At 45.4% G+C, this 13,809-nt stretch overlaps 1 protein-coding gene across 1 annotated transcript in view; it reads right to left on the reverse strand.

Moving 5' to 3' along the window:
• Positions 1 to 13,563, reverse strand: part of LOC139387577 (guanine nucleotide-binding protein G(olf) subunit alpha-like) — an 86,598-nt gene extending 73,035 nt beyond the window's left edge. Inside the window, exons 1-4 of the mRNA XM_071133908.1 lie at positions 12,987 to 13,563; positions 12,654 to 12,726; positions 8,679 to 8,733; positions 8,216 to 8,335 (exon numbers count right to left, since the gene is read on the reverse strand). Coding sequence (XP_070990009.1) covers positions 8,216 to 8,335; positions 8,679 to 8,733; positions 12,654 to 12,726; positions 12,987 to 13,134 — 396 coding nt within the window. The 5' untranslated portion in view covers positions 13,135 to 13,563. The remainder of the gene's footprint in view (positions 1 to 8,215; positions 8,336 to 8,678; positions 8,734 to 12,653; positions 12,727 to 12,986) is intronic.
• Positions 13,564 to 13,809: the final 246 nt, after the last annotated feature.

A 13,809-nucleotide genomic window follows, 5' to 3' on the forward strand; every position in this document is an offset into this window, starting at 1 on the left:
CCTTCCTTCAAAGTGGAGGGAACCCAGCCTACATACTTCCTTCAAAGTGGAGGGCACCCAGCATACATACTTCCTTCAAAGTGGAGGGCACCTAGCCTACATACTTCCTTCCTTCCTTCAAAGTGGAGGGAACCCAGCATACATACTTCCTTCAAAGTAGAGGGCACCTAGCCTACATACTTCCTTCCTTCCTTCAAAGTGGAGGGAACCCAGCATACATACTTCCTTCAAAGTAGAGGGCACCCAGCCTACATACTTCCTTCCTTCCTTCAAAGTGGAGGGAACCCAGCCTACATACTTCCTTCAAAGTGGAGGGAACCCAGCCTACATACTTCCTTCAAAGTGGAGGGAACCCAGCCTACATACTTCCTTCAAAGTGGAGGGCACCCAGCATACATACTTCCTTCAAAGTGGAGGGCACCCAGCCTACATACTTCCTTCCTTCCTTCAAAGTGGAGGGAACCCAGCCTACATACTTCCTTCAAAGTGGAGGGAACCCAGCCTACATACTTCCTTCAAAGTGGAGGGCACCCAGCATACATACTTCCTTCAAAGTGGAGGGCACCTAGCCTACATACTTCCTTCCTTCCTTCAAAGTGGAGGGAACCCAGCATACATACTTCCTTCAAAGTAGAGGTTACCTAGCCTACATTCAATAGTTCCTTAAACGTTTACTTGAGATTACAACGTGTGAAGTTAACATCTAAGTTACTTTGAATACATTAATTCATTTGTCCATGTTTTGAGAACATATCTCCACCAATATCCACCTAAAATCATGATTACTTACATGAAGTTGTTTCACATACTTGTGTACTGTATTTGTATACTGTAGCCCATCTAACTTCTTAGGACTAGGCCCATTTTTTTCTCATTTTCCGCCTGAATGACGTGCCCAAACTAAACTGCCTGTTGCTCAGGCCCTGAAGCCAGGATATTGCATATAATTGGTACCATTGGAAAGAAAACACTTTGAAGTTAGTAGAAATGTTAAGATAAAGTAGGAGAATATAACGCAATAGATATGGTCGGAGAAAATCCAAAGAAAAAAACAACTTGAATTACTTTTTTTGAGAGATCATCCTCTTACAATGGTCAGTATAATACCCTGACTACACCACTCACGCCGCGTGCTTTGCAAAACAAATTTAGAAATCTATATTATTAAATTATTGTACCCACACTGCTCACGTGTGTCATCATTGCCTCGCCCAGGGCTAAAATAGAAATCAGTTCTATGTGACGCAAATCACGCTGCAAGTCCTGCCTCTCCCATCTCCTCATTGGTTTAAAGAAGCAGATACCCGCGTGCCATCTCCTCATTGGTTATGCCCACGTGGGTGATTGAAAGACGAACTGTTTTGCCGGTAGTCGTGGTAATACTATGAACGTTTAGTAGCCAATCATAAGTTCAAAGAAGAAAATGCCTTTCACTGTAATAGCTACTGTAAATCGGACAGTGCAGTTACATTAACAAGAATTTAAGCTTTCAACCGATATAAGACACTTGTATGTACCTCAATGTTTAATAGCCATAATTTGTATGATTATTTTTTTGAATTGCGCGCCCTCCAGCATCACCGGAAGTTGTCGCGCTAGCGGGACGCCTAGCCTTAAGAATTAAATCACCACGTAGCCTAAAACTGAGGGAAGTACATTGGGAGGAAGGCGATTAGATCAGATTCAAGCACCATCTGAAAGGAAATGATGACCAGCATCGTGAGAGAGGCTGAGAAGTGTCTCTTTCTGTGGATATGAACCCCGGTGGCACGAGGTGACAATGTAGTGGTGACACCCGAGGACTGAGCTAAGTGATGTGGTGAGGAGGATGATGACGAGCTGAGACACATTAAACACAGAGACATGTTGTTCAGCAAGGCCTGGGAACTGGCCTGTTTCTGTCCCCCACGGCAGGGCCACTGGCCTGTCTCTGTCCCCCACGGCAGGGCCACTAGCTCACACAGAGAGACAGGACCAGTCACACACACACACACACACACAGAGAGACAGGACCAGTCACACACACAGAGAGAGACAGGACCAGTCACACACACACACAGGACCAGTCACACACACACACACAGAGAGAGAGACAGGACCAGTCACACACACACACACACACACACACACACACACACACACACACACACACACACACACACACACAGGACTAGTCACACACACACACACACACAGAGACCGAGAGAAACAAGAGAGAGAGAGACCGACACACTGGCCCTCCCATAACTGCCAAAACGTAACCTCACAGTACACATTTCAATGGAGTTGAGAGTACCTCTGACTACATCGAGTCGGTATCAGCATACCGTCAGCCACTGGCCCTGTGTAACTACTTCCTCTTCTTTGGGTGCTGCAATCCAACGTTTTGGATCCACTTTATTCTATGTGACCTCCGTCAAACGTTTCTAAATATCAATGATTAAATCTTTACTGGGTACCTGTGCTTGTCCTGGTTGTTATATAGTTGAGTACGCAGTTTCTGCAACAACAACAACAACAACAACATGCAATCTATGCATCCCCTGTAAACAGAGGGGTCAATGGGGTCGTGTTAAAGTTTATTTTTATGTGTATATTCTTATTCGAGTTTTACAAAAAATGGACATCACAGGGGGTACCGTTACGGAGTCAATGTGCGGGTGTGTACAGGCTAGTCGAGGTCATTTGTACAGTGACTATGCTATAGATAATAAACAGTGAGTAGCAGCAGTGTAAAAGACTTAGCGCTCCGGTACCGCTTGCAGAGAAAACAGTCTATGACTTGGGTTTGACTGGAGTCTATGACCATTTTTTGGGACGTTCCTATGACACCGCCTGGTATATATATATATATAGGATGTCAGGAAGCTCGGCCCCAGGGATGTCCCGGGTCGTACGCTCTACCCTCTGTAGCACCTTACGGTCAAGATGCTGAGCAGTTGCCATACCAAGCGGTGATGAAACCAGTCAGGATGCTCTCGATGGTGCAGCTGTAGAACATGATATTGACAGTTGAAATGAACAACGTCATCTTGTAACGTATTACACAAGTTGACTGCAGGTATTAATTTCTTTTAAAAGTAGCTACAAATATTAAAGAAATAGTTTCAACAGTATTGAAAAAGCATCCCAGTACACAATATACCGTCCAAGCCTAAACCACCAACACAGATTGTCAGTATGACGGTGCCAGACATCATGTAGGCCTCTCATGTTGTCATCACTAGGCCGCTGGCAGAGGAAGAAAACATCCCACAAGGAAAGTTGTGGATTACAACGGGTTAGGTTATGATGACATTAGAGTTGAATATTTTCCCGGGACCAAGGTTCCATCCCGAGAATTAAATCGTTTTTTCTCCCGGGTAACCTGGTATTTCCCGCCAAAATAGAAGTGTTATTTCAAAAGCATTTTAAAGCTTTGATCGGCATGAAAATTCAAACCTGATACTACCTGATGAGCCGTATATTAAAATACATTTAATGAGCCCTACATTAACCACATTTAATGAGCCCTACATTAACCACATATAATGAGCCCTACATTAACCACATTTAATGAGCCCTACATTAACCACATTTAATGAGCCCTACATTAACCACATTTAATGAGCCCTACATTAACCACATTTAATGAGCCCTACATTAACCACATTTAATGAGCCCTACATTAACCACATTTAATGAGCCCTACATTAACCACATTTAATGAGCCCTACATTAACCACATTTAATGAGCCCTACATTAACCACATTTAATGAGCCCTACATTAACCACATTTAATGAGCCCTGCATTAACCACATTTAATGAGCCCTACATTAACCACATAATGAGCCCAAGACCCAAATAATTGTGCTGTTATCCAATACATATATGATATAGTGCACTGCACATTACGCACGACTGTAAAACACAACAGCCCATAGGATGTAGCTAGCTATATGCTCTCTGGGGTAAATGGAATGAAACTAGCTCCAGTAGGCTAATCTTTTTGAGTGTCCACTGTATTATACTGTATTATATGAACTGGAATTACACACGACGTTCAAACCGGGATAAAGCAGAAGAGATCATGTGATTCTGGTGCAGCACATTCTGCCTACAACATTACAAGTATAGACTAGCAAATTTGTCAAAGCAAACATTTAAAAAAAAAACAAGTTTTTTTGTTTTTGTTTTGTTTTGTTTTTTGCTTTGTCATTGTGGGGTATTGTGATGTCATTGTGGGGTATTGTGATGTCATTGTGGGGTATTGTGTATTGACTGATGAGGGGGGGGGCGATTTAATCAATTTTTAGTAAAAGGATGTAAAAAAAAAAGTCAAGGGGTCTGAATACTTTCCGAATGCACTGTATATTAATCTAGAACAGGATTATCTATTTTGGATGCAATGGAGTTGATGACGAGAGAGAAAGAGACTGCGAGAGAGACTGTGAGAGAGAGACTGCGAGAGAGACTTGCGAGAGAGACTTGCGAGAGAGACTTGCGAGAGAGACTTGCGAGAGAGACTGCGAGAGAGAGAGCGAGAGAGAGAGCGAGAGAGAGAGAGCGAGAGAGAGAGAGCTCATGCGTGCACTGATTTAAAACAACAAGTGGCAGGCTGTTTTAAAACTCTGCAGCTGCTATAAAAATATAAAAAATCTCTATAATTACAAAACAAGGTGACCCCTGTAAACCAGATGGAGATGGTACATTAGATAGGCATTCTGGCTTTATATTACCGTAACATGGACTATGCTGCAGCAAATGTAGGTGTACCTGTCACTAGAAAACAAGTTACCATGAGGAGATGATTGGTCTACAGGCCCGTCTGTCCCCCGCCCCGAGCGTTGATTGAACCAGACTGTAGAGAAGACCGATGTCGACATAATTTACCAGTTCCATGTTCAGGCCTCAGTTCATACAAATAATATAAAAATATATATATATATATATATATATATATAAAATCAGTATTTCGCAGTTATTTATCCCAGTAACAGGGTTCCCGCCATTCAAACCAGACCTAACCCTCTGTTCCCCTGACAGGAACCAGGCCTAACCCCTGACAGGAACCAGGCCTAACCCCTGACAGGAACCAGGCCTAACCCCTGACAGGAACCAGGCCTAACCCCTGACAGGAACCAGGCCTAACCCCTGACAGGAACCAGGCCTAACCCCTGACAGGAACCAGGCCTAACCCCTTGACAGGAACCAGCCCTAACCTTCTGTTCCCCTTGACAGGAACCAGGCCTAAACCTCTGTTCCCCTGACAGGAACCAGGCCTAACCCTCTGTTCCCCTGACAGGAACCAACTGAGTAACTGTGCATGTCTTAACAGAGTAAATCCGTGACCCCAGCTTTAAAACAGACGTCATCTGCTACAGTCCTGACCGCTCTCAGGTTGGTAACCAGTACAGAAACACCTGATCATTCACAACACCGCTCTCAGGTTGGTAACCAGTACAGAAACACCTGGTCAACACTGCTCTAAGGTTGGTAACCAGTACAGAAACACCTGGTCATGCTCTCAGGTTGGTAACCAGTACAGAAACACCTGGTCAACACTGCTCTCAGGTTGGTAACCAGTACAGAAACACCTGGTCAACACTGCTCTCAGGTTGGTAACCAGTACAGAAACACCTGGTCAACACTACTCTCAGGTTGGTAACCAGAACAGAAACACATTCACAACACTGCTCTCAGGTTGGTAACCAGAACAGAAACACATTCACAACACTGCTCTCAGGTTGGTAACCAGTACAGAAACACCTGGTCAACACTGCTCTCAGGTTGGTAACCAGAACAGAAACACATTCACAACACTACTCTCAGGTTGGTAACCAGAACAGAAACACCTGGTCAACACTGCTCTCAGGTTGGTAACCAGAACAGAAACACATTCACAACACTGCTCTCAGGTTGGTAACCAGAACAGAAACACCTGGTCAACACTGCTCTCAGGTTGGTAACCAGAACAGAAACACATTCACAACACTACTCTCAGGTTGGTAACCAGAACAGAAACACCTGGTCAACACTGCTCTCAGGTTGGTAACCAGAACAGAAACACATTCACAACACTACTCTCAGGTTGGTAACCAGAACAGAAACACCTGGTCAACACCGCTCTCAGGTTGGTAACCAGAACAGAAACACCTGGTCATCACTGCTCTCAGGTTGGTAACCAGAACAGAAACACCTGGTCAACACCGCTCTCAGGTTGGTAACCAGAACAGAAACACCTGGTCAACACTACTCTCAGATTGGTAACCAGAACAGAAACACATTCACAACACTACTCTCAGGTTGGTAACCAGAACAGAAACACCTGGTCAACACTGGTCTCAGGTTGGTAACCAGAACAGAAACACATTCACAACACTGCTCTCAGGTTGGTAACCAGAACAGAAACACCTGGTCAACACTACTCTCAGGTTGGTAACCAGAACAGAAACACATTCACAACACTACTCTCAGGTTGGTAACCAGAACAGAAACACATTCACAACACTGCTCTCAGGTTGGTAACCAGAACAGAAACACATTCACAACACTGCTCTCAGGTTGGTAACCAGAACAGAAACACATTCACAACACTACTCTCAGGTTGGTAACCAGAACAGAAACACCTGGTCAACACCGCTCTCAGGTTGGTAACCAGAACAGAAACACCTGGTCAACACCGCTCTCAGGTTGGTAACCAGAACAGAAACACCTGGTCATCACTGCTCTCAGGTTGGTAACCAGAACAGAAACACCTGGTCAACACCGCTCTCAGGTTGGTAACCAGAACAGAAACACATTCACAACACTGCTCTCAGGTTGGTAACCAGAACAGAAACACCTGGTCATGCTCTCAGGTTGGTAACCAGAACAGAAACACCTGGTCAACACTACTCTCAGGTTGGTAACCAGAACAGAAACACCTGGTCAACACTACTCTCAGATTGGTAACCAGAACAGAAACACATTCACAACACTACTCTCAGGTTGGTAACCAGAACAGAAACACATTCACAACACTACTCTCAGGTTGGTAACCAGAACAGAAACACCTGGTCAACACTGGTCTCAGGTTGGTAACCAGAACAGAAACACATTCACAACACTGCTCTCAGGTTGGTAACCAGAACAGAAACACCTGGTCAACACTGCTCTCAGGTTGGTAACCAGAACAGAAACACCTGGTCAACACTACTCTCAGATTGGTAACCAGAACAGAAACACATTCACAACACTACTCTCAGGTTGGTAACCAGAACAGAAACACCTGGTCAACACTGGCCTCAGGTTGGTAACCAGAACAGAAACACATTCACAACACTGCTCTCAGGTTGGTAACCAGAACAGAAACACATTCACAACACTGCTCTCAGGTTGGTAACCAGAACAGAAACACCTGGTCAACACTGCTCTCAGGTTGGTAACCAGAACAGAAACACCTGGTCAACACTGCTCTCAGGTTGGTAACCAGAACAGAAACACATTCACAACACTGCTCTCAGGTTGGTAACCAGAACAGAAACACATTCACAACACTACTCTCAGGTTGGTAACCAGAACAGAAACACCTGGTCAACACTGCAGCGACTGAAAGAGGACACGGGAAAACATGATGTTTAGACTATTCCGTTTGGTCATGTGACAAGACCTGATCAGAGCCCGGATCAAAAAACAGCAGATGTGTGTCCTAAAGGGACCCTATTCCCTATAGAGGGCACTACTTATGACCTACAGCTCTATTGGCCCAGGTCAAAGTAGTGTCCTATGTAGGAAATAGGGTCCCTTCAGGACACGGCCATAGGGAACTAAAACGGAGAGGCAACTCCCATCGATAAACCGACAAAAGTTTATTTTATTTTTATTTATTTTTACGTTTAATCTGTTATATTTGATATATTTTTCCGTTGATTAAGGATGAGCAAAAGTCCAACAACTTTTCCAATCTTTCCTCACAGCTAAATTATAGCGCAGGTAGCAAAAGACTCATTTAAAAAAAGGAAAATGAATGACTAACAAAATGGCATTGAGAATAACAGTATAAAATACATCATTCTAAGTTACTGCATAGTGGACCATCACAACTGTTGACCACAGGGCCTCCCGAGGAAAAACGGGTCAACAAAAATATTCTTTACATTCAAAGAACAACTGTTGACCGCACCAGGCTCACACACACACACACACACATACACACACAAACACCTGAAAGAAAACTTAAACAGTTATCTTACCTGTGTGTAGTCAAAATCCGAGAGAGGAGCTATGCTTTTGATGTATTCGATTCTGAACTGGTCTTCGGGGTTGGCGAGAGAGACCGGGGGTTTCAGGGTGCTCATGGCTGACACTATCGTCTAGAAAGAGGAGACACACGCCAGCGGTAAGATGGATGAATACAGGATAAATGAGCTCGTAAACCCCTATCTATAAGGGAAATAGGATTGGGGTGTCCCATCTAACACTGAGGATGCATCCCAAATTCTACCCTTATTCCCCAAACAGGCCTAGTGCTGGTCAACAGTAATGCACTATATATATAGTGCATAACGGTTGACCATAACCCAGGGCACTAGGCCTGTTCGTGTGTGTGTGTGTGTGTGTGTGTGTGTGTATGGAATAGGGTGCTATTTGGGACACAGAATACCCTGGTAAACCACTTGTTTACATAAAACAGGACACAGATTAATACCTACTCACCACTATGGCATCCTTCACGTTTTTCAGAATATCTTGGATTTTCTGTTTCTTTTCTCTGGTTGAGGAACAGAACAGAACACAGGCATCAGGAGATAGTAACTAACGAAGATAACTTCATCACAATATTCCTTGTCTGTGAACCTAAAGATCCCACTATGGAGACTGAGTAGTTCCTCTCCAGTTCTAGGCACTGATGTGAACACACTAGTCAGTGTATGTGTTCAGGCCAGACAGGCAGTAAGATATCTCTACCAGTTCAACTGTAGTCCTATGTAACTCAGACAGGCAGTAAGATATCTCTACCAGTACAACTGTAGTCCTATGTAACTCAGACAGACAGTAAGATATCTCTACCAGTACAACTGTAGTCCTATGTAACTCAGACAGGCAGTAAGATATCTCTACCAGTACAACTGTAGTCCTATGTAACTCAGACAGACAGTAAGATATCTCTACCAGTACAACTGTAGTCCTATGTAACTCAGACAGACAGTAAGATATCTCAACCAGTACAACAGTAGTCCTATGTAACTCAGACAGACAGTAAGATATCTCTACCAGTACAACTGTAGTCCTATGTAACTCAGACAGACAGTAAGATATCTCTACCAGTACAACTGTAGTCCTATGTAACTCAGTCAGACATGGACCGCTGTCCCCTTCAAAGGCACAGAAGGCCTTGCAGCAAAACACATTATCCATAGACCCTAAGCCTAGCTCCATTATCCATAGACCCTAAGCCTAGCTCCATTATCCATAGACCCTAAGCCTAGCTCCATTATCCATAGACCCTAAGCCCAGCTCCATTATCCATAGACCCTAAGCCCAGCTTCATTATCCATAGACCCTAAGCCTAGCTCCATTACCCATAGACCCTAAGCCTAGCTCCATTACCCATAGACCCTAAGCCTAGCTCCATTATCCATAGACCCTAAGCCCAGCTTCATTATCCATAGACCCTAAGCCTAGCTCCATTACCCATAGACCCTAAGCCTAGCTCCATTACCCATAGACCCTAAGCCCAGCTTCATTATCCATAGACCCTAAGCCTAGCTCCATTATCCATAGACCCTAAGCCTAGCTCCATTATCCATAGACCCTAAGCCTAGCTCCATTACCCATAGACCCTAAGCCTAGCTCCATTATCCATAGACCCTAAGCTTAGCTCCATTACCTATAGACCCTAAGCCTAGCTCCATTATCCATAGACCCTAAGCCTAGCTCCATTACCCATAGACCCTAAGCCTAGCTCCATTACCCATAGACCCTAAGCCTAGCTCCATTATCCATAGACCCTAAGCCCAGCTCCATTATCCATAGACCCTAAGCCCAGCTTCATTATCCATAGACCCTAAGCCTAGCTCCATTACCCATAGACCCTAAGCCTAGCTCCATTACCCATAGACCCTAAGCCTAGCTCCATTATCCATAGACCCTAAGCCTAGCTCCATTATCCATAGACCCTAAGCCTAGCTCCATTATCCATAGACCCTAAGCCCAGCTTCATTATCCATAGACCCTAAGCCCAGCTCCATTATCCATAGACCCTAAGCCCAGCTTCATTATCCATAGACCCTAAGCCTAGCTCCATTATCCATAGACCCTAAGCCCAGCTCCATTACCCATAGACCCTAAGCCTAGCTCCAAAAATAGTCAATATAGCTATGACATACATAAGTACATGTAACAGTACAAGTTTAGACCGTCCCCTCGCCCATACGCGGGCGCGAACCAGGGACCTTCTGCACACATCAACAGTCACCCTCGAAGCATCGTTACCCATCGCTCCACAAAAGCCGCGGCCCTTGCAGAGCAAGGGGAACAACTACTTCAAGGTCTCAGAGCAAGTGACGTCACTGATTGAAACGCTATTTAGCGCCCACGCTAACTAAGCTAGCCGTTTCACATCCGTTACATAAATAACAGTAAACAATGTGTCTGCAGTAATAAGGCAGTCGGTCAGGGGAGATGTCATGCCTCACGTACGGAAGCCGTATTCAGCCGATATGTGACTGCTGTAAGCAGAGAGAGAGTCTTAAGTTGCTTTAGGGGAAACCAGAACCACTGACAGAGCTAGTCGCCTGGCTGTACAGTACATTGTGTGTTGGAGCTAGTCGCCTGGCTGTACAGTACATTGTGTGTTGGAGCTAGTCGCCTGGCTGTACAGTACATTGTGTGTTGGAGCTAGTCGCCTGGCTGTACAGTACATTGTGTGTTGGAGCTAGTCGCCTGGCTGTACAGTACATTGTGTGTTGGAGCTAGTCGCCTGGCTGTACAGTACATTGTGTGTTGGAGCTAGTCGCCTAGCTGTACAGTACATTGTGTGTTGGAGCTAGTCGCCTGGCTATACAGTACATTGTGTGTTGGAGCTAGTCGCCTGGCTGTACAGTACATTGTGTGTTGGTCGCTGATAGAGCTAGTCGCCTGGCTGTACAGTTCATTGTGTGTTGGAGCTAGTCGCCTGGCTATACAGTACATTGTGTGTTGGTCGCTGATAGAGCTAGTCGCTTGGCTGTACAGTTCATTGTGTGTTGGTCGCTGATAGAGCTAGTCGCCTGGCTGTACAGTTCATTGTGTGTTGGAGCTAGTCGCCTGGCTATACAGTACATTGTGTGTTGGTCGCTGATAGAGCTAGTCGCCTGGCTGTACAGTACATTGTGTGTTGGTCGCTGATAGAGGGGGGCCTAGGCTGTACAGTACATTGTGTGTTGGTCGCTGATAGAGGGGGGCCTAGGCTGTACAGTACATTGTGTGTTGGTCGCTGATAGGGCTAGTCGCCTGGCTGTACAGTACATTGTGTGTTGGTCGCTGATAGAGCTAGTCGCCTGGCTGTACAGTTCATTGTGTGTTGGTCGCTGATAGAGCTAGTCGCCTGGCTGTACAGTTCATTGTGTGTTGGAGCTAGTCGCCTGGCTATACAGTACATTGTGTGTTGGTCGCTGATAGAGCTAGTCGCCTGGCTGTACAGTGCATTGTGTGTTGGTCGCTGATAGAGGGGGGCCTAGGCTGTACAGTACATTGTGTGTTGGTCGCTGATAGAGGGGGGCCTAGGCTGTACAGTACATTGTGTGTTGGTCGCTGATAGAGGGGGGCCTAGGCTGTACAGTACATTGTGGGTTGGTCGCTGATAGAGTGGGGCATAGGCTGTACAGTACATTGTGTGTTGGTCGCTGATAGAGCTAGTCGCCTGGCTGTACAGTACATTGTGTGTTGGTCGCTGATAGAGGGGGGCCTAGGCTGTACAGTACATTGTGTGTTGGTCGCTGATAGAGGGGGGCCTAGGCTGTACAGTACATTGTGTGTTGGTCGCTGATAGAGGGGGGCCTGGGCTGTACAGTACATTGTGTGTTGGTCGCTGATAGAGGGGGGCCTAGGCTGTACAGTACATTGTGTGTTGGTCGCTGATAGAGGGGGGCCTGGGCTGTACAGTACATTGTGTGTTGGTCGCTGATAGAGGGGGGCCTAGGCTGTACAGTACATTGTGTGTTGGTCGCTGATAGAGGGGGGCCTAGGCTGTACAGTACATTGTGTGTTGGTCGCTGATAGAGGGGGGCCTAGGCTGTACAGTACATTGTGTGTTGGTCGCTGATAGAGTGGGGCCTAGGCTGTACAGTACATTGTGTGTTGGTCGCTGATAGAGCTAGTCGCCTGGCTGTACAGTACATTGTGTGTTGGTCGCTGATAGAGGGGGGCCTAGGCTGTACAGTACATTGTGTGTTGGTCGCTGATAGAGCTAGTCGCCTGGCTGTACAGTGCATTGTGTGTTGGTCGCTGATAGAGGGGGGCCTAGGCTATGCAGTAGTGCCGGAATCCAGGCAGTTCTCTAATACCTATTCTCGGGCAGTCTCACTCACAGTCTCTGATGATAACAAAATATGGTTATGAAATAGAGAGATATATATATATATATGGACCTACATGTCAAGTGGAGATTCAGTATGGGCTTTCTCATAACAGTGGATAACATGTACTCACTCTGCGTTAAAACCATTGACGTGTAGAATCCTCATCTGCTTCACAACGGTACTTTTCCCGGACTCTCCAGCACCTTCGGAAATGAAGCGAACAAGAGGACTGAATGTTACAATATGTTGCTGATAACGGGACGATTAAAGGGGTCATCTTGTTAACATTCTTATTCATTTTTTGAACGGTATCGAAATGTATTTATTTGCTAGGCTTCGCTTCCATTATATCCACCAGCATGACATATTGCGATAGCTGTCAACAAAAAATAATGTTTTAGGGGTAAACGAATGATATTTAGATCACACCGTGTTCCGGCCAAGCCGTTTAATAAAACCGTACCCAATAATAACAGCCGGTGCGTCGCTTTATACGCTCGTCTTTCTTTTTGCAACTGTTTTTCAATTGTTTTATTCGCCTCTTGTTGTGCCTTTTCGTCGATGCGTTGATCTTCAGTCTTGCTGTTGCCCAAACAACTCATATCTTCCATTGAACTTCCTCGTCTATCGAAAATACGAAATAATAGCCAAAGAAGTTGTCATGAAAAACCCTAAATGGTGCGACGCTTCTCCGCCGTTGGGAGGGCTGTGTTCTCCCCGCTACGGTTCCTTTTTATCCGCAACCAACCGGACCATCCTTCGGCATCCACACTCAATTTTGATTCGCCCCCCCGCCCAAAAAAAACCTCGAATCGTTGACATAACAAGAGGATACATACACAAGAGAACGGAGGTTTTCTGGAAACAGACCAAGTGTTTCCCTCTCAGTATTTGATCTAAATGTCTATTCGGTCTCTTTAACTCAGCACTGCCTCTTTCTGTTTTACCAGGAAGTAGCGGTGCACCGAGCCACTAAAACCTTCCATCGCCACAATGTAACAACGCTGCTGCTCGCTCACACACCTACAATCCGCGTACATATCATTTGATCATTTCTGTGAGAAGGGTAGGAGGGCCATTATAATCACATGTGCCCCCCCCACCACCACCAGACCTTCCAGTGGCTAGCTATAAGTCCTGAAAACGACGAGAGGGAAGAGACTTATCCGCCTGCACAGGTTGGGGAAGGAGAGTTGGCAAGTCCGTTGAATTGACCCTGACCTCGGGGTTAGGTTCTCAATCGTAGCCTACAAAACGAAATAATAACCCACCATAAAACAGGTTAT

This window comes from Oncorhynchus clarkii, chromosome 28 (assembly GCF_045791955.1).
Source record: "Oncorhynchus clarkii lewisi isolate Uvic-CL-2024 chromosome 28, UVic_Ocla_1.0, whole genome shotgun sequence".
Lineage (NCBI taxonomy): Eukaryota > Metazoa > Chordata > Actinopteri > Salmoniformes > Salmonidae > Oncorhynchus > Oncorhynchus clarkii.